Raw genomic sequence first — 19611 nt, 5'->3', positions numbered from 1 at the left:
AAACAGTTGAAGAGCTATATGACAAAAATACCTAAAACAAATAGCCAAATTCATCTAAGGTCAACTTTGCCTGAGGGAGTTGAAACCTTAGTTTCTTTATAATTTCAAAATTTATAAACATACAATTTAAAAATGCAAACTATACAAACTGAATTTACTAGTTGTTAGAAACCAATGATTTGCTTTAAATGTGCAATTACATTCAAATGTGTATTATATATTAACAAATACACTCATGGTTCTTTATCAACATAGCAAATTCTTCCAACGTTTATACCTAAGCTAAGCTAAGCTTCTGCTAAGTTTCTGATTGCATTTTGAGGTCAAAATAAAACCAGTATATATAAAGCTTTCCACGGTATTAACGGTTTTTACTATTTCAAATTTTTGTATTCTTTTTAATTTTTTTTTATCCCAGATTTCTTTGGTATAATTGTGTGTCTGCTGTCCATTTAAGCCATATTATGCAAATTCATTAACTTTATTCTCCAATTCTACCTTTTGTATTCTCTGGTGTATTATTTGTTTTTGATCTTTTGAATGTGTATTTCAGTTAGTATTGATAACAAACCATTGGAGATTATCTATTTGCATGAATTGTTGATTTTTATTAACTATGATATTTACAAAATAATGGTACAGAACAAGTAAGAGTCATTTCTCACTACTGATGGATAGGGGAGTTATGTTAATCTTTTAGTCATGACTCACATGCTACTTAGTAATTGATGTGAATATGGTTTATGCCAGCAAGGTTGCGATCGAGGAAGAACGCCTGAATAATCATTTCAAAATTTCTAAGGTCGCTATCATTAATAGGTTGATCATTACAGTATCTCAGTTTCTTAAAAAAAGGACTGAGATATAAGATACCAAGGGGAGGGGGAATCAAAACTAGCAAAACAAAGAAAAACAGACAACACCGTATGATCAAAAGAGAAAAAGACAAAATGTTTACAATACACTACATAGCAATCTAAGGATTGAACAACGCAAACCCAAGTTAACCAAACGGGGCCGGGTGGACGAAGGTGCTCCCGTATAGGCTAAACAGTTCCTTTCCCTCTAGTGTTACTTTCTGATGACATTTAAACTGTCAATGATTACGATTACTGTCATTTTGCAACAGAATCTGCTTAATATTCACGGAGTGGCAACATAGACTGACATATATACTAGGTGTATGTTTGTCTTTGGTGGCAATAATACTAAAAATAATAACAAAAGAAGGACAAATTTCCCCCAAATGCATTTCACTCTACTTTTTTCAGAAAGTCGATCGTGCAATCATTTTACAAAAATTCGCAGTTACAAAGCTTAATAAGTAAATTTGGTATGGAAAAAATGTGATGTGGGTTATACATCATTGAGACAACAACCCAACGGTGTTAATAATCAAAAGACATAGTCGATAGGTAGCACATTTAACAGAATTCATCAAAGAATTGCCATTAAAACCCAAGTTCTTAAAAATAACGAAAAATATTAAGTTATAATAATACAAAGCACCGAAATAAAAGTACTCGCAATTACAGAAAGCTAGTTAAAACTTGTCAATTACAACCAATAAATAAATCATGTTCTGTCAGACTAAAGTATCAATCAGTACACAGCCAACGGATTTAGTTTAAAGACCGTCATAAACAGTCTGTGTGTAACGCATGACCTTGTGAAATACCAGAACATCATTGAAGCAGTATCGACAAGATTATATATTCAATTCCTTTTCAAGCCAATATATAGTCTGAGATTACTATACTGTTATAGTCAGTATCCGCGAATACATATAGTAATCTATTAAAAGTTAAAGTCAATATTTTAAAATATCAGGGTTCAGTAGAGCAATAATTATTCATGAGAAAAGTACATGTGTAACAGTGGCATCTTACTTTTCTTCTACAATCGAGAACAAGTGTTATACGCAGTCACGGTTGTTCTCAGTTTAGTCAAGGGTTTATTTGTATATAGAAATCCTTATCCGTGTTTAGTAGATTAAAGAGCTTCTTGTTAATAATTTATGAAAACCCTGTTTTGAATAAAGATTACTTACTTGCTATTATGCAAAATTGTGTCCATTTCTCAAATTTACGGCATTTATTAGCACTTAAAATCTAAAATTTCATTATTTCCTCTTTACAATCCTTTTTGGCGTGCTCCTCAATAACAGGAGGTAGTTACACAAAAGAAGAAAAAGGCGACTAAGGATAACAGGTGCTTGTTTATCTCCCCCCTCATACATGTGTGACTAAAGAATTGGTGTGAAAACACTGTGTGTGATATTAACTCGAAACTATTACAGGACGTTATATATAGCCAAAACGCCAACTTGAAAAATAACATGTAAAAGCTTTACTAAAGCATTTGTAATTAGCTAAAATACCAATCCACAGTTACTTCCCTTTAAAAACAAAGGAGAAATAAATGTCTTTTCCGTGAACAGGTGAACATAGACATAGACATAGAAAACTTTATTTTGATTCGGCAAAGCATAAAACATACAAAAAAAGCTCTGATGAACTGTTTACCGAATATAAAAACATATACAAAACATTTAAAACAAAGCATCATGCACCATGTCATATAAAACACTACTCAATAGTCCAAATAATTATGACGTCTTGAAAGGCTATTCGATTTGTTTGCTTTGAGGCCTTCCTGCAGGAAGGTTTAAAGCAGCAAAAAAATAAAATAGCCTTTCAAGACGTCATAATTATTTGGACTAATAAAACACCTGAAAAAAGCCAAGCAACAACCAAAATTTCACATTTCTAGCAATCTTGTATATATATAAAAAATTTATAAAATGCTTTTAGATCCTTTTAATAATTTCAATAGAACTGTTTGACAAAAAAACATCAGCAGCTCATATGGCAAGCACCTCTATGGGTCACCTAACAGCATGCCCGTTAGTGGCAAAAATTGAAAAGTTAAAAATAAGTGCTAGTCTAAGATATCATTCTTATCATTTAATCATGTTAATAATGCAATTCTAATAAGCTAAAACTTGTAGTTAATAAATAAATATGGAAGGCAGTATAATAATAAGCTGATTAAAAAAAAATGACTTGCAGAGCTGACACTATATAATAGCGAAGGCTTAGAAATCAAATGTATGCAGAACATCGACATTTCAAACCATTCCAAGTCTGAATCAAGTTTTTAAATTGAGAAAAAGTGTTTTCCGATCCGAAATGGTCCGGAAGACTGTTCCCCAATGTAGCTGCAGCATATTTAAATGATTTTTAACAATGAGTAGATGTTCTTACCAGGGGAACATTCAATATATTACTATACATGTATCTAAAAGAGTATATTGTAGATTTAATTTTTAGAAGACTGTTCAAACATGAAGGAGCAATATTATTTAACACTTAAAAGTTTCTAGAGCCATAGTCCTGATTCTGCACACCAGAAGAGTTGATACCTTAGCCTTATCCACAAGTTGTAAAAATGTTGAGGTGTAGTCATGGTAGTCATCATACACAAACTGGAGTGATCTTTCTTGCACTTTTTCCAATTTTGTGGTATTTTTTTCATGCCAAGCCAAAAGGCAAAAATTAAAATTACACATAATAAAAGTATGAAATATAGTGAGTTTATTTAATTTGGAAAGAAAAGGACCTAAAGGTTTCAAAGTATTAAGCTGCTGAGATGCCTTTCTACACGAATTACTTATATTTCATAATACAAATCAAATTTAACTAGTTGGTTAACACGACGGGTGCCACATGTTGAGCAGGATCTGCTTACCCTTCCAGAGCACCTGAGATTACCCCCAGTTTTTTGGTGGGGTTTGTGTTCCTCAGTCTTTGTTTTTCTATGCTGGTTTGTGTACTGTTGTTTGTCTGTTTGTCTTTTTCTTTTTTAGCCATGATACATTATAAGTATGATTGACAACTGCCATTATTAAGGAACAATTAAACACAAAAGATGGGACAATAATTGGAATTCTAAATAGAGCCCTCCTCCTAAATGCCAATCATAATTGCCCAAATTACATAACTATTGAGTTTATACATAACATGGAAGGCCACTCAATACACAAACTTTGATCTCATTGGTATCAGATATAATTTGATCTAGATCTAGATAGATCAGTGTTATTAGGTGACCTCTGTCTTTATGTATAATTGATACATTTGTACATATGGTTAACATTAATATTAAATGTGCATTCCTTTAATAAAATTATAGACTGATAATCATGATAATAGATTTAATTCTTTATCTATATATAACTTTTTTATTGATTTACACTACATTAAATAAAATATCTGTAAAGTTTGTTTGAAAGATGGTTGTTTAAGGATTAATACAATGTATTTTTATTAAAAAAATTTTTTAAGAAAAGACCAAAAAGAAATAAAATTGAGAATGGAAATGGGGAAGGTGTCAAAGAGACAACAACCCGACCAAAGAGCTGAAAACAGCCCTAGGCCACCAATGGGTCTTCAACATAGTGAGAAAATCCCACACATGGAGGGGGGCTTCAGCTGGCAGGCTTCAACTGGCCCCTAAACAAAAATGTGTACTAGTTCAGTGAAAATGGAAGTCACACTAAACTCAACAACATATAAATGAAATAAAATAAAAAAAAAACATACAAGACTAACAAAGGCCAGATGCTCCTGACTTGGGACAGGTGCAAAAATGCGGCAGGGTTAAACATGTTTTGTGAGATCTCAACTCTCTCCTATACCTCTAGCCAATGTAGAATGAACAAACACACAGCAATATGCACAGTAAAACTCAGTTTAAAAGAGGTCTGAGTCAGATGCCAGAATAGATAACAGAAGAAGCTAAGCAAAATGACAATGATACATAGATGAACAGCAGTTACTGACATGCCAGCTCCAGACCTCAATTTAACTGATTGAAAGATTATGTCATCATCATATGAAAATCAAGGTCAATCCCTCCTGTTATGGGTTTAGTATCATACCATCATGATATATATGAGAAGACCATAACCCGTATCATGCCAACAACTGCAGGTTTTAGGATAAATGTGTTTATTTCCGATGCAAAGACCCTATGAGTGAATCAATATTAATTCCAAAATATGCCATCATTAATAACATGACAACAGTATCGTAACTATACCCCTTCTAAATACATGAAATAAGTCTGTTTAAAGGTTTGGTTAGCTTTTGAGGTGAATGACAACATGTTTGTGCTTTGTATAGAATATGCTTGTTTTTCAGACTAAGTTACTTAAACCTTTAAATTGGAAGTTCAAACTTTTAACTGATTATACTCATTTTCTTTTGTAGTTTTTGCAGTGGAAAAGTTTACATATACTGTAATTGATATCAAGAAAACAAAATGGATGATATTGTATTAAAAACAGAAACATTGATTGACGAACATGATGAAGATGGAAAAGTTATGTCAAACATTGACAATGATATGTATAGTGATAAGAGACAGTCACAGTCAAACATATTTAGTCATGGCTCAACTGTTCAGGCAGGAAATTTGACAACAAATAACTGTATGTGTGATATTGATGTAGAAAATGAGTTAGTAGTTGATGAAGATGAAAAAGCTGAAGTAAGAAGTGAAAGCCAAGCAACAAACACTGATTCTTACTCAGACTTTGAAGCATCAGGGTCAGTGCTCACTTCTGCTGTTGAAGCTAGCAAGCCCCTTAATAATGAAGATATTTGTCAGTCAGATTTATCTTCAGGACAAGAGCCTCCGTCTGTGGAAAAAGGGCCAATAGCTGTGCCACCAGTGGAGATAATTTTAAATGAGAAAATTGCTAGTATTAATTCCTTCTCTGTGAACAATGTATCTATTAATTCAGATATTTCAGATAATACACTTAACAGTTATGCTTTAAACAACCAACCAGGGTCAATGGATATTGAGCAAGATTTGGTGAAAAGCTATTCAGAAAATTCAATCGAAAAGGTGACTGGTTCCAATAGTTTGCTCAGTGCCTCAAACCAGTCTGTGATTCCTTGCATTTCACAACCATTACTTAATGATACAATAACAGTTCAACCAATTCATTGTAAGGAAACTTTTTCTGTTGTCAACAAGAGAAAAATTGATGAAGCTTATCATATTTACTGTTGTCAGTCTCGAATATTGAATTCTTCAGTAAATGCTGCATCGCAGAAATTACAAGCAGCCGATCTTAACAATAGTGGCCACTCTTCAGATAAAAATAGAAATAAAAGAATCAATGATATACAACAAAATCCCTTTCCAGAAAACAGCGTTGAAACAAAATGTATAGGTAACTGGCAAAAATTACAAGCAGTTGGTATTGACGATTGCAGCTGCTCTTCATCTGGACTTACATGTGATAAAAATAAAAATGGAAGAATAAATGATATTCAACAAAGTCACTATCCAGTAAATGGCCTTAAAACTAAATGTATAGGTAAATGGAAGAAGAAGAAGAAAGAATCTCATATGAACTTTGAAGTGTATGGAAGACAAAAATGTAAGTGTAGTTTACAAAATACAGTACATTTAAAAATTTTACTGAATGAAGTAGGCATTCTCAACAATTCACATGTTTACTCACATATTAATACACTTGTCACTTTAATCATTTTGTGTCAATCTGAACATTATGTATTCATTGTTGTTTGTCTATGTATGTCTATTTTTTTTCGGAGGAGTCTGGTGATGGTAGTTAGTGCGGTATAAACCGTATGTTGTACTGTCCAATATTTTTGGTAATTCCTGCTGTCTTTTTTATAGATAGGTTTCAAATGACGTAATTTGATTTTTAGTTATTTCCCTTGATCGCCATTTTTGGATGGGTAAATGGTTGATTTTCTTATCTGACTAACCAAATTGGAACATGCGATACACGCAAGTCTGATAAAAGATCTTCACTAGATCGTAGTGATGAATTAAGCAAGGCTTAAACATGTTAAAGAAATAAAGGTTGTTCAGAAATCCCCTTTGTCTAAAGTCTAGTGGTCAGTATAAGTTGAAGTTGGCTGATTTATGAAGGAATCTGCACACTTGCCATGCTTACCACTCCAATAAAATAAAAAAAATACAAAATAATTTTATTTACTTATCAAGAGAATAATTACAGTTTAATTATGACTACATGTACAAAAGAAAACATACAATACTTAGCAGGATTCGAATGATTAAGTTGATTAAAACATTGATCATTATCAGTCAGGGGACTTATTGAAATAAGTGATTTTTAAATCACTTATTTAGGTAGCAAATTCGAAGTTTTGTCACAAATTGTGATTTTGTAGTTTTACCAAAATTTTAAACACATAGGTTTAGATAATATCTTTTCATTAGTAAAATTGAAAAAAATGAATTTTTTGCTTCTTTTAAGCAGCAAGGTTTATGCCTTTGATGCAATCATTTAGCTGCAAATTCTATTTTAGTTGAAAAAATGCTATAAAAATGGCTTTACATAATGAACTGATACTTTCTTAACAGATTTTTCTCAGCAGTGGGAGTATTTTTCCTGTAAAGATCAAGGTTTCATCTTATAGATTATGCAGTGGATTATGTAATAAAATTCTACTGTTCACGATCAAAATTTCACTGTTGGGGGGTGTTGAAATTAGTGGGAGTTATTAAAATAATGATACTTAAAGAAGTGATTTTTTGGAAGGAAATTGAGGTATGATACTTAAACAAGTGATTTTTATGTCATTATCCTAGATTTAGTACAAGGTCATCACCTGACATGACCCGGTCATCCTATCAACACAGGGGCGTGTTTTTTTGTTCTTCGGTAGTGAGCCAGAAGAGGTCCATTTCTGTTTTTTTGCATAGGGAAGATCATCTGGCTCTCTTCCACCTCTTCTTTTTTGATAGGTAGTTTAGACGGCAGAGGCACATAACAAACATGGCGTCGTTTAGTCTAAATGACATTAATAAATTTATGAATGCAGAAATATTAGAATGTGAGCTGTGTTATAAACGTTTTTATGGTATGGCAGTCTTAGTAGGACATCCCTGTAGGACGATAAGCTGGATAAATATAAGAACTACACGGACAATAACAGTTAAGGGACGACTATTTGATATTCTAGGGAAGGGGTTTTGATTGATTGGTGTTTAACCCTACTTTCAACACTAAGCCTTAAGTTGGGCTATTCCGTGGTGGTCAGTTTAAATTTATAGATGAAGGATGGGGAAGGGAAGAGGGCATTATTAACTTTTTTAATCTGTCGCTAATATAACTATGCCTATTTTTCAGCTCTTACCAGCCAACCATATTTATATATGAAATCCTCCTGCCCTCCACCCCAATAAATGAATGAATATCAAATGGTTTTTCTTATTTAACACGAGTATAAATTGATTGATTGTTTGTTGCTAATTTTAAACGCCCAGTGACAAATATGTCATGCATGTTCAGGACTCGGTTCAGGAAACACGAGTTTAAAAATCAGGTATTACTAAATAAATAAAAACGAAGAAATGTATGATTGCTAATGAGGCAACTATCCACCGGAGTTCAAATATGAAGTGGATGTAAGTAATTATAGGCAACCGTAATTAAGGCCTTCAACAATGACAAAAACCTGATACTTTCAAAAGGCCCGACGTGAAAAGTGTTAGAAACAATTCAAATGAAAAAACTTACGGCCTATTTAAACATAACAAAATAATTTACAAAATATCAAATATGAGTCGAGACATGAATAAACGACAACAACTAAACTACAGGCTCCTGACTTGAGACAGGCACACAAAGAATATGGCTGGGTTGATATAAAAACGAAGATTGCCAATGAGACAACCCTCCACAAGAGACCAAATGACACAGCAATTAACAGCTATAGGTCACCGTACGGCCTTCAATAATAAGCAAAGCCCATCCTGCATAGTCAGCTATAAAAGGCCCCGAAATCACAAATGTAAAACAATTCAAACGAGAAAACTAACCATCTAATTAATGTACAAAAAATGAACGAAAAACAAATATGTAACACAGCAACAAACGACAACCACTGAATTACAGGCTCTTGACTTGGGACAGGCACATACATACAGAATGTGGTGGGGTTAAACATGATAGTGGGATCCGGCCCAACCAGCCCCCTAACCTGGGACAGTGGTGTAACAGTACAATAACATGTTTGTGGGCGCTCAATCCTCCCCGAAGCTGGGACAGTGGTGTAACAGTACAATATTAGAACAACCTGCACAAATCAATTGCAATTAGATAGATTAACTCAAAAGATCGGTACGAGACACGCAAAACTTACATTAAGACAATAGACACAAAGCACCGAAATAAAATTATTTGTAATTACTGGACGTTTGTTCAAAGCTAATTACAACTATAGTACTGAAATAAATCTTGTTCTCCCAGACTGAAGTATCAATCAGTACACAACCAACGGATTTATTAAAAAAAAAAAGAAGAAAAAAACAGTCCGAGAAATGTCTGGTATACATTGTATACTTGCATATAGATCCATATACAATGATTTTTTTTTTAAATGTGGTGGTCCGAAGGTTTTGACCATCGAAATTATGCAATAGAAATAATAGTTAGGACCAGAAGATTTTCTTCAAGGACCACCAGAGAAAAATAACCATACTTCGATCAAATAATAATAATAATAATAATAATACATGTAATAATAATAATAATAATAATATTAATTTTAATAAACTTTCTGATCAATGAAAACAAATTAACTTGGCTTTTAAGCAATGAAGACAGAGACATCATTTATATAATTCATTAACTTTTAAAACAACTGTCCAAAGAAAGAGATGCACTAATGAATAATTGACTTAAGAGCTGTCCCCTTTTATTAATATATTTTTATTATTGTATGAAATTTCTGTGTTCCAAGTGGAATCCAGATTGTTGGTTATTATTCAAGTGTGACGGACATATAGATTCTTACATTGATACCAGTGGATTATCGGATTTATCCAATCGAGATAGTTAAAATTTATAATTTAACTATTGAGATTGGATAAATCCGATAATCCACGAGTAACCATGTAAGAATCTGTTTCTGTAATGATTAAAAAATAAATTTTCTTTTTTTGTTAAACGAAAATCCCCTTCGAGTGCCTTTCACATTACACGAAGTTGTCAATTTCATTAACACCTGTTTGCATATTTTGATTCATCCAGTTAGCTAAAAAGGTTATGACCCTTAAAATCATCCAATGATCTTTTGAGATCACCGGCAACCACACGTTGATTAAATTTTTTTATACAATGGGTTCGGAAAGGGATAAATTTCCATAGAATTAGTGAAAATAAAATAAGCGTGGCGCTGGGAATTTTAACGTGGTGCTAGAAATTTTAGCGTGGCGCACTGCCATGCTTAAATAGGTTGTGGTGATCCCTGTATAGCATATACATGATATATATATAGTGTTATTCAAATATAAATTAAAATAAATAATTATATATATGATGATATTGATGTTTGATGCATTAGTATATAATAATCTCAAGACTTTCAGATCAATTTTTCATTTGGTACCAGTTGGTTAACTTTTGGCAGAATTACGGCCCATGAATATATTTTCGTGAAAATGGATCATTATTATGATACAAATTTGACTGCCAATTTTGTTCTAATTGAATGACTTTATACATGTTATATGGTGAAATTATTGACCTTGCACTTACATAATTTCATGAAAATTGAACTTTTTTTTATTGCAAGGACAGCAGAACTTGCAATTGAGGCTGCTTTTTGGTACATTGTACATACATAAATATAAAAATAAGAAGATGTGGTATGATTGCCAATTAGACAACTCTCCACCAGAGACCAAATGACATAGAAGTTAACAACTATAGGTTGATCACTGTATAGTTTCTACATTGAACAAAACCCATACTGCATAGTAAGCTATAAAAGGCCCTGAAGTGACGAACGTAAAACAATTCAAACGAGAAAACTAATGGCCTGATTTATTATGTACGAAACAATAAACGGAAAAAAAATATGATATAAAGCAACAAACGACAACCACTGAATTACAGGCTCCTGACTTTGGACAAGCACATACAGAATATGGCAAGGTTAAACATGTTTGCTGGAGCCAAAGTTTACTCTTTGCCTTTTAAAAGGAGATATTTGTATTGTATCATATATAGTTTCTTTTTTCAGTGAGTGAAAAGTTGAGGTATACTTTTCATCAAATAAGAACAATACTACCAAGTAATGCCAACAAGAATGGATATGACTGTAAAGAATGTAACAAGACACTAGTCACTTACAATTATCAAAGGTTGGTTGCATTAAGATACAATCCGTCAGAGCTCAGACACAAACAAGATAGGATAGTATGGTAGAAACTAGGTTCATTCCCTCTATAAAATATGCAGTAGCCTTCTGAATATATACAAATATTAACAAACTTGTTAAATAATGACCGGGTACCAGTCTAGGTAGAATCATTCTTGAACATTCCTGTATTATTATGCAAGGGTTTTTAATTTGTTAGTTTACATGGAAAGACCTGCCGACAATATTTTCCCAATTTAAGTTTAAAAAAATATTGACTTTATTTATTGTTATGGTTTTTATTCCAAATAAGCCTACAAAAAACATGACAAATTACATAACATAGCTGATTGTAATAAAAGAAAAAATAAATATTGAAATGGCATATTTGTACCATAATAACGATTCAGGCTCTTGGGGCCTCTTGTTTGCAAAAAACACAAATTAAAAAATATACGTCTAGACATCAATACATGCATGTGACATGCATGTATATGGCTTTAGATTAAAGACAAAATATAGTAGTACTCAAATGTATACCAAGGTTTTCATGGATGATTTATGTCTGTTACCTTGTTTTAGATCACGTAGATTAATCAATTGAGCTCATGACTGTAAGACTTATTTCATTTAGAATGGTATCCAGTTAATTTTAGTAATCAAAGACAGCTCATCATGTATTGTAGGTTGCCGATGTATTGGTGTAAAGAATGTCTTTTTAGCAGTGTGTGTGATAATGCATTCATGATGCATTACCAATATTCTAAATTCCATCAAAAGTCTTCAAATGTTGTAAAGAAAACAGGATTTCCAAGCATAAAAGAAAAAAAACTGGAGTTCACATTAGGATGCAGATGTAGATTGTTTCTTACTAACAGTCCAATGGAAATGGGTATATTTTATGATATTCTATATTTGGCTGTTTCAGAATCTAAAAGACTATTGCACAGGGTCATGCGTTTCTCAGACTGTTTATGACGTCTTAACACTAAATTTGTTGCATGTGTAATGATTTGATACTTTAGATGTTTAGTTTGGGAGAATATGGTTTATTCATTAGTTAATAGTTGTAAATGGCTTTGAACTAGTTTTCAGTAATTGTGAGTACTTTTATTTCTTTGCTTTGTATCTATTGTTTTAATGTTAGTTTTTGGTTATTTTTGCCTTGTACATACACTGTACTATCTTTTGAGCTAAGCCAATTGCAACTGATTTCTACAGTTTGTTCTTATGTTCTGCTGTAACACCACTTTCCCAGGTTAGGGGTTCTATTGAGTGCCCACAAACATGTTTAACCCCACCACTTTATTTGCCTGTCCCAAGTCTGTAGTGCAGTGGTTCCCGTTGGTTCATGTCCCAGTAAATGACCACCTGTTGATAAGCCCTCACAATACATATTGTACAATTTAAATGGACAAATTGTATTGACAATTTTTCAAACTGGCCAGACAGTAGATATTACAATAAGACAAAGTACCAAATGGGAAGTAATGAAAAAAATCCAAATAGACATCACTCTGTCATCTCACTTTTTTTTTCAAGTATTTCATGATTCTGTGTTGATTGTTTATCAAGGTCACAATCCATAAACTTCAGTACCATCTGTTCTACAGAAACCTCTCATAATTGGTCCAGATTCTTGCCATTATGTGTTGTTGACCATTATATATTGTCACTTGATCCTAATATTTTTATGATTTTTACTATATTTTGACTATTGTACCACAATGACATATTGTGACACACAATTTAATTCCTCTTATATACATTTTGGGGGACGTCTGGCAACATTGTATTAATCTTGCTATTTTTACTCATTTCATTGTATACTGTAATTTACAATAAACTATATGTATGCGAATTTGGCATTAAATTTTTTTTGTTAATTTTTGTTTTGTTTTAACACACCAATTACAAATTAAATATTCTAAAAAACATAGATAAATCCTTGGACAATGAAAAGGGGATGCATATTTTGCATAAATGCATACTATACACAGTCTAATACGGTAATTATATTAACAAATATGAATATTTTGTTGAATGGCACATGTAATGATATTTCTTAGTGAGAGTTTCAGTTTAATATTGTAAACATGACTACTGATGATTAAAATTTTTTATTTTTTTTCAGCTGATCACTTAGCCACATGTGATGCTGGAAATCAAACATGTTTGATAATTGAGGGTAGGTTAAGTTAATTTTATTCACAAGTAATTATGCTGAAGGTGAATTTAATTGAATTTCTGAGTTAACTAAAATAAACACAACTGAACAGAGCACTAATTTAGCTTTGGTCTGTTCAAGATTACAACACATAGGGGAATGGGAGGCACTATAATGAATAAATTGTGACTGGTTTCATATTTTTAAGAATTTTGTAAAAATTATAAGTAAAATGAAAATTTATAATCAGTGGCGGATCCAGAGGGGGGGTCTGGGGATTGGAACCCCCCTTTTTTTGACGATCAATGCTTTTGAATGGGGACATATGGTTGGAACCCCTCCTTAATCCTGGGTTGGAATCCCCCTTTTAAAAATGGCTGGATCTGCCCTGATAATATTAGCGTCTAAATCTGGAACAGCCGTTTAAGAATGATAAGTGAATTTGGAAATGCCTTTATTAATGTCATCGTTGAATAAAAAAATCAAATTACTTAAGAATTTCTGTATTATTTTCAGAATTAATCAAATTAAATTTTTTCAATCGATGTCATTATGAATTTACTGTACTTTTACAAAACTAATTTCTGATCATTTACAGTTTTGAATTGTTCCCTGAGAAGTTATTGATCAGAATCATATATATTTATGCTTTGTTTATATCAGATATTATTTGTAATGATAAGGTATAGAATAACATAATATGTTTTTTTTGCGTTAACATTTAACAAAACTAAAAAATATTAATTCAGTGTCAGGTTCAATAGGGATAAACTCCTTTTTATACGACCGCAAAATTTTTTGCGGTCGTATATTGGTATGACGTTGGCGTCGTCGTCGTCTGAAAACACATTGGTTTTCGCACTCTTACTTTAGTTTAAGTGAATGGATCTCTATGAAATTTTACCATAAGGTTCAATACCACAAAAGGAAGGTTGGGATTGATTTTGGGGGTTATGGTACCAACAGTTAAGGAATTAGGGGCCAAAAAGGGGCCAAAAATAAGCATTTTTGTAACTTCCAGACATAACTTGTGTGTTAGTGTATTGATCTCTCTGACATTGTACCACAAGGTTCCATATCACAAAGGGAATGCTGGGATTGATTTTGTGGGTAATTGCCTCAATATTTTAGGAATAAGGGGCCAAAAAAGGTGCAAAAAACAAGCATTTTTCTAGTTTCATGACAATAACTTGTGTGTAAGTGTATGCATCTTTCTGAAATTGTACTACAAGGTTCCATATCACAAAGGGAAAGCTGGAATTGAGTTTGGGGGTAATTGCCCAAAACGTTTAGGAATAAGGGGCCAAAAGTAAGCATTTTTCTAGTTTCCAGACAATAACTTGTGTTCAAGTGTATGGATCTCTCTGAAATTGTACTGCAAGGTACCATACCACAAAGGGAAGGCTGGGATTGATTTTGGGGGTAATTGCCTCGAAATTTTAAGAATTAGGGGCCAAAAAGGGGAAAAAACAAGCATTTTTCTAGTTTCAGGACAATAACTTGTATGTAAGTTTATGGATCTTTATGAAATTGTACTACAAGGTTCCATATCACAAAGGGAAAGCTGGGTTTGAGTTTGGGGGTAATTGCCCTAAACGTTTAGGAATTTGGGGCCAAAAAGGGGCCAAAAAACAAGCATTTTTCTAGTTTCCAGAGAATAACTTGTGTTCAAGTGTATGGATCCCTCTGAAATTGTACTGCAAGGTACCATACCACAAAGGGAAGGCTGGGAATGAGTTTGGGGGTTATGATTCATAAGGGGGTTAAAAAAATTTGGGGGGGATTTTTTTTTCCTTTTTTTCCTTTTTTTTCTTTATAATTTTCCATTTTAAATTTGTTATTTCTGATTTATATATAAAAGCAAATAATAATGATATGGTTTGAATAGGTAAATTATTTTTTTTTAAGTTCTTAGACCACATTCGTTCTGTGTCAGAAACCTATGCTGTGTCAAATATTTAATCACAATCCAAATCCAGTGCTGTATCAAGCTTGAATGTTGTGTTCATACTTGTCCCAACTGTTCAGGGTTCGACCTCTGCGGTCGTATCAAGCTGTGCCCAGCGGAGCAATTAATTTGTTTATAGCGTAGTTGACACTATTTCAGTGAAAAATATATACCTTTCTTTCCGCATTATAAGTCTTTATGGAGAGGATAGGCAGAAAGGCTGATTTTTGGCAAGAACCTAAAGATAGGTCGAAGCAATGCATAAGACGAGGGTCCAAACATTTTTTTTTCTAATTTGTAACCAGATTTCACTAAAAAGTTTGACATAAGTTGACCTGGAGTATAAGACCACCCTGTCAACTTTCTGAAAAAAATATAGACTTATCCATTGGAAAATACGGTACACATTTGCACAAATTTACATTGAAGAAATGTACATTTTCTTTTTTAGACTTGTATTCTGTGGCTTGTTTTTTTAATTATGCTGTGAGTAAAAATGCAGAAGAACTCAGTTCATACACAAGGTATTTATGGAAATATTTTCTCAAATATTAAGAGCAAGTAACAACTCCTCAAAATATTATAATAAAAGTATTGATTTTATGGGAAAACATTGATGGAATTTATTACATGTTTCATATTGTAAATCCAGAAATTGTTGCGTTCATTTATTATTGTGATTTTTAGATAATGAACAAAAATGTGAGTTTAATTATTGCGATTTTCGGAAAAGCTGCAAACAGATATGCCTACAGATATATGCACCAGATATCAAAATGTGAGTTCTTATTATTGCGATACTCATGGAGTCACATTATTCGCATAAATTTCTAAATTTACAGTATTTGAAAATGTACCATTATTTTTGTATTTTTCATAAAAAACTTAATAATAAAATTGCCTATCGCTGATTTAATGTTTAACATCCTTGCTCTTGAACTACCTGTTTCTGACAAAGATTGAAGTTTTGTATGAGGTAAAGATTTCAGTGCCATTGTCACACCTCTTTTTTGGAATAAGAATTACCTGATTTAACAGTAAAAAGTTTGATTAAACATATTCTGGTGTTTTTTGATGTAAAGAAATTTTCATTATATGATTTAACAAAATAGATGAAGAGATACTCCCTAGTTTGCCAACTTTTAATTATCTGTTAGTTCAATTTTTTACATCACTGGGTCGATACCTCTGCTGGTGGACTTTCAGTCCCCGAGGGTATCATCAGCTCAGTAGTCAGTACTTTGGTACTGACATGATTTATAACAAACCTTTCTAAAATTGTCCGTTTATAAATTTTGAAATTATAAAGAAACTAAGATTTCAACTCCCTCAGGCAAAGTTGACCTTAGATGAATTTGGCTATTTGTTTTAGGTATTTTTGTCATATAGCTCTTCAACTGTTTCGGTACTTATACATCCCTCGGATTTCAAATGTTTGGCTTTGAGCGTTCCTGATGAAGGTAAATCCAGAAAAGCGCTTTGGATGCATGAAATTATTAAACGTGTTGTTTTCAATTTTTTAGTTGATTTAATGAGCGTGATTTAATGAGCATACAATTGAATAGACTATTCCATCTTTATAGGTATAGACTATCTGTGATTTTTATGTATTTACATTGTGAGGTTCTATTTTTTGGGATAATGAATTTAAAAAGTAAACTTTAGGGCCCACTAGAATGGACTGAAGTTTATGTCAAGTTATGTATATTAAAATTTGAGTACAAGTTATTACTGTAATTTCAGAAATATTTTTGATGAACATGTTTATTTATTGGTAAATTTTAGTCTGGATTGGTTACGCAGTAATAAAAACTTGCATTTTGAAAGCATTATTAATAAGCAGCATTTCTTAAAATTTTTTATAACAAATAACACTTTTTATACGCCCGTTTACGGATTGTATTATGGTATACCGTTGACCGTCTGTCCGTCCGTCTGTCCGTCCATTTGTCCATCTGTCCGTCGTCAACATGTCGGGCATTAATTCAAAAACGCTTTAACCAATATGCATGAAACTTTGGTGAATTGTTTATATCTATTGACGTGAGCTCCCTTTCCTTTTTTTATAAATTTAGGATTTACCATTTTCAGAGATTTGGAGTTTTATTCATTAAAAAAGGAGGGATTTTCCAGTTTTCTATTGACGTGAGCTCCCTTTGGTTTTTTATAAATTTTGGATTTACCGTTTCCGAGTTATGGGTTTTATTCATTAAAAAAGGGGGGATTTTCCAGTTTTCAGACAATAGCTCAAAAACAATTTCACCAATTTGCAAGAAACTTTGGTGAATTGTTTATTTCTATCGACATGAGCTCCCTTTTGATTTTTATAAATTTCAGACTACCGGTATACGTTTCCGATTTATGGGGTTTTATTCATTACGAAACGGGGGATTTTCCAGTTTTCGGACAATAACTCAAAAATGATTTCAGCATTTTTTATGAACTTTGGTAAATTGTTTATATCTATTTTTGTAAGCTCCCTTTTGATTTTTATAAATTTTCGATTTTATGTTTCTGAGTTGTAAGATTTTATTTGTTTATAGTCTGACAACAGATTTACTAAGTATTACACAACAGCACATTGTATTGCACAACAGCAAGAAATCTTTCATATAACCAATTTCAAGTTCTTTGACTACATTTATTCAGAAACCTATAATATATCAAATATTTAATTACAATCCAAATTCAGACCTGTATCAAGCTTGAATATTGTGTCAATTTTTGCCCCAACTGTTCTGGGTTGGACCTCTGTGGGCGTATCCAGCTGCGCTCAGCGAAGCAGTTTATTTTCAAAAGAAATACCTTTTGTAATTGACAGTTCTACATAACACTTAAAATATTCAACTCAGGGTATATTAGATCACTCTGACCTTGACACCTATGATATTAATATGTGTTCAAGGCCTAACTATTCTCTGAGAACTTAGGTCAATCAAACTTATAAGATACAGGTTATGTTCTTCTCATATAATTTATGATGGCATGATACTAAACCCCTAACAGGAGGGATTGTGCTTAATTTTCATATGATGAAGACAATCTTTCAATCAGTTTAATTGAGGTCTGGAACTGGCATGCTAGTAACTGCTTTTGTTAATTAATGTTGATCATTGTTATTTTGCTAAGTTTCTTCTGTTACCTATTTAAATATTGGACTCAGACTTATTTTAAACTCAGTTTATTTTGCCTATTGCTGTGTGTTTGTTTACCGGTATTGCACATTAGATAGAAGTACAGGGGGAGATTTCACAAAATATGTTTAACTCAACATTTTTGCGCCTGTCCCAATTCAGGAAAATCTAGCCTCTGTCAGTCTTGTGTGTCTTTTTAAAATTTTGGTTCAATTATATGTTTCAGAGTTTTGTTTGGCATCCATTTTGATAAACTAGTATACCTTGTTAAGGGGCCAGCTAAATCCGCCTCCAGGTGTGGGATTTTCTTGCTGCGTTGAAGACCCATTTGTGGCCTAGGGCTGTTTTCTGCTCTTTGGTCAGGTTGTTGTCTATTTGATACATTCACCCTTTCCATTCTCCATTCTAAGTCAAACTAAGTGTGCAGATGCATTATGGGAAGGAGATTTGTCAGTATGATTAGGTCATTGTTGCTGTGACCCCAAAAAAGTTGATGGCCTGTTAACATTGATATGACTGATAGCCAAATACCTCAAAATGTCATTGTCTCAATGCTGAATTTAACAGCAGCAACCAAAATGCATGTATGGGTATTATGAGTCCCACTTTGCAAACAGCTCTAAATTGAAAGGAATGGATGTTACTGGTAATATTTTTTATGCGAAAATTGAAAGAAATTAAGATTGTCATGTGAAAAAGAGTTATGTCAAGTTAGCTGAGATGGTAAGGGACACATATATTTTTTTGTATATAAAAGAATTTAATAAATCTTTCCATTCCCTTAGTAATTTGATTCCTTTAGTAAGTGCAAGTATAAATTGTATTAATAAGACACTGTTCATATAACATTTGGTCAACAGGATTTTATGATTAGATGTAAAAAGAAAATTGTAGAGATATACCAACAATCTCAAAGTATTTGCTTTTCTCTAACGTCTAAAGTGGTAGTTCTTTAAAACAAATTCTAGGGAAGATTTAATATAAAAATAAGGGGATGTGGTTTTGATTGCCAGTGAGACAACCATCCACCAGATATATAAAAAAGAAGATGTGGTATGATTGCCAATGAGACAACTCTCCACAAGAGACCAAATGACACAGAAATTAACAACTATAGGTTACCGTACAGCCTTCAACAATGAG

At 32.6% G+C, this 19611-nt stretch overlaps 1 protein-coding gene across 2 annotated transcripts in view; it reads left to right on the top strand.

Annotated features, from left to right (window-relative positions):
• The first annotated feature begins 2190 nt into the window (after positions 1 to 2190).
• The window catches only part of LOC127709460 (uncharacterized), a 32674-nt gene continuing 15253 nt past the window's right edge, over positions 2191 to 19611 (top strand). The window contains exons 1-6 of one of the 2 annotated variants that reach the window (XM_052215042.1): positions 2191 to 2211; positions 5274 to 6457; positions 11103 to 11223; positions 11906 to 12111; positions 13354 to 13407; positions 15786 to 15858. In XM_052215042.1, the coding sequence (XP_052071002.1) occupies positions 5326 to 6457; positions 11103 to 11223; positions 11906 to 12111; positions 13354 to 13407; positions 15786 to 15858 (1586 nt within the window). In that variant the 5' untranslated portion in view covers positions 2191 to 2211; positions 5274 to 5325. Of the gene's footprint in view, positions 2212 to 2239; positions 2341 to 5273; positions 6458 to 11102; positions 11224 to 11905; positions 12112 to 13353; positions 13408 to 15785; positions 15859 to 19611 lie in introns of those variants that run through there. The other variant, XM_052215040.1, reaches the window with a different exon arrangement.

Source organism: Mytilus californianus, unplaced genomic scaffold, assembly GCF_021869535.1.
Source record: "Mytilus californianus isolate M0D057914Y unplaced genomic scaffold, xbMytCali1.0.p SCAF_7, whole genome shotgun sequence".
NCBI lineage: Eukaryota > Metazoa > Mollusca > Bivalvia > Mytilida > Mytilidae > Mytilus > Mytilus californianus.
Note: the sequence above shows the minus strand (reverse complement) of the source record. Positions and strands in the feature narration are given on the sequence as shown.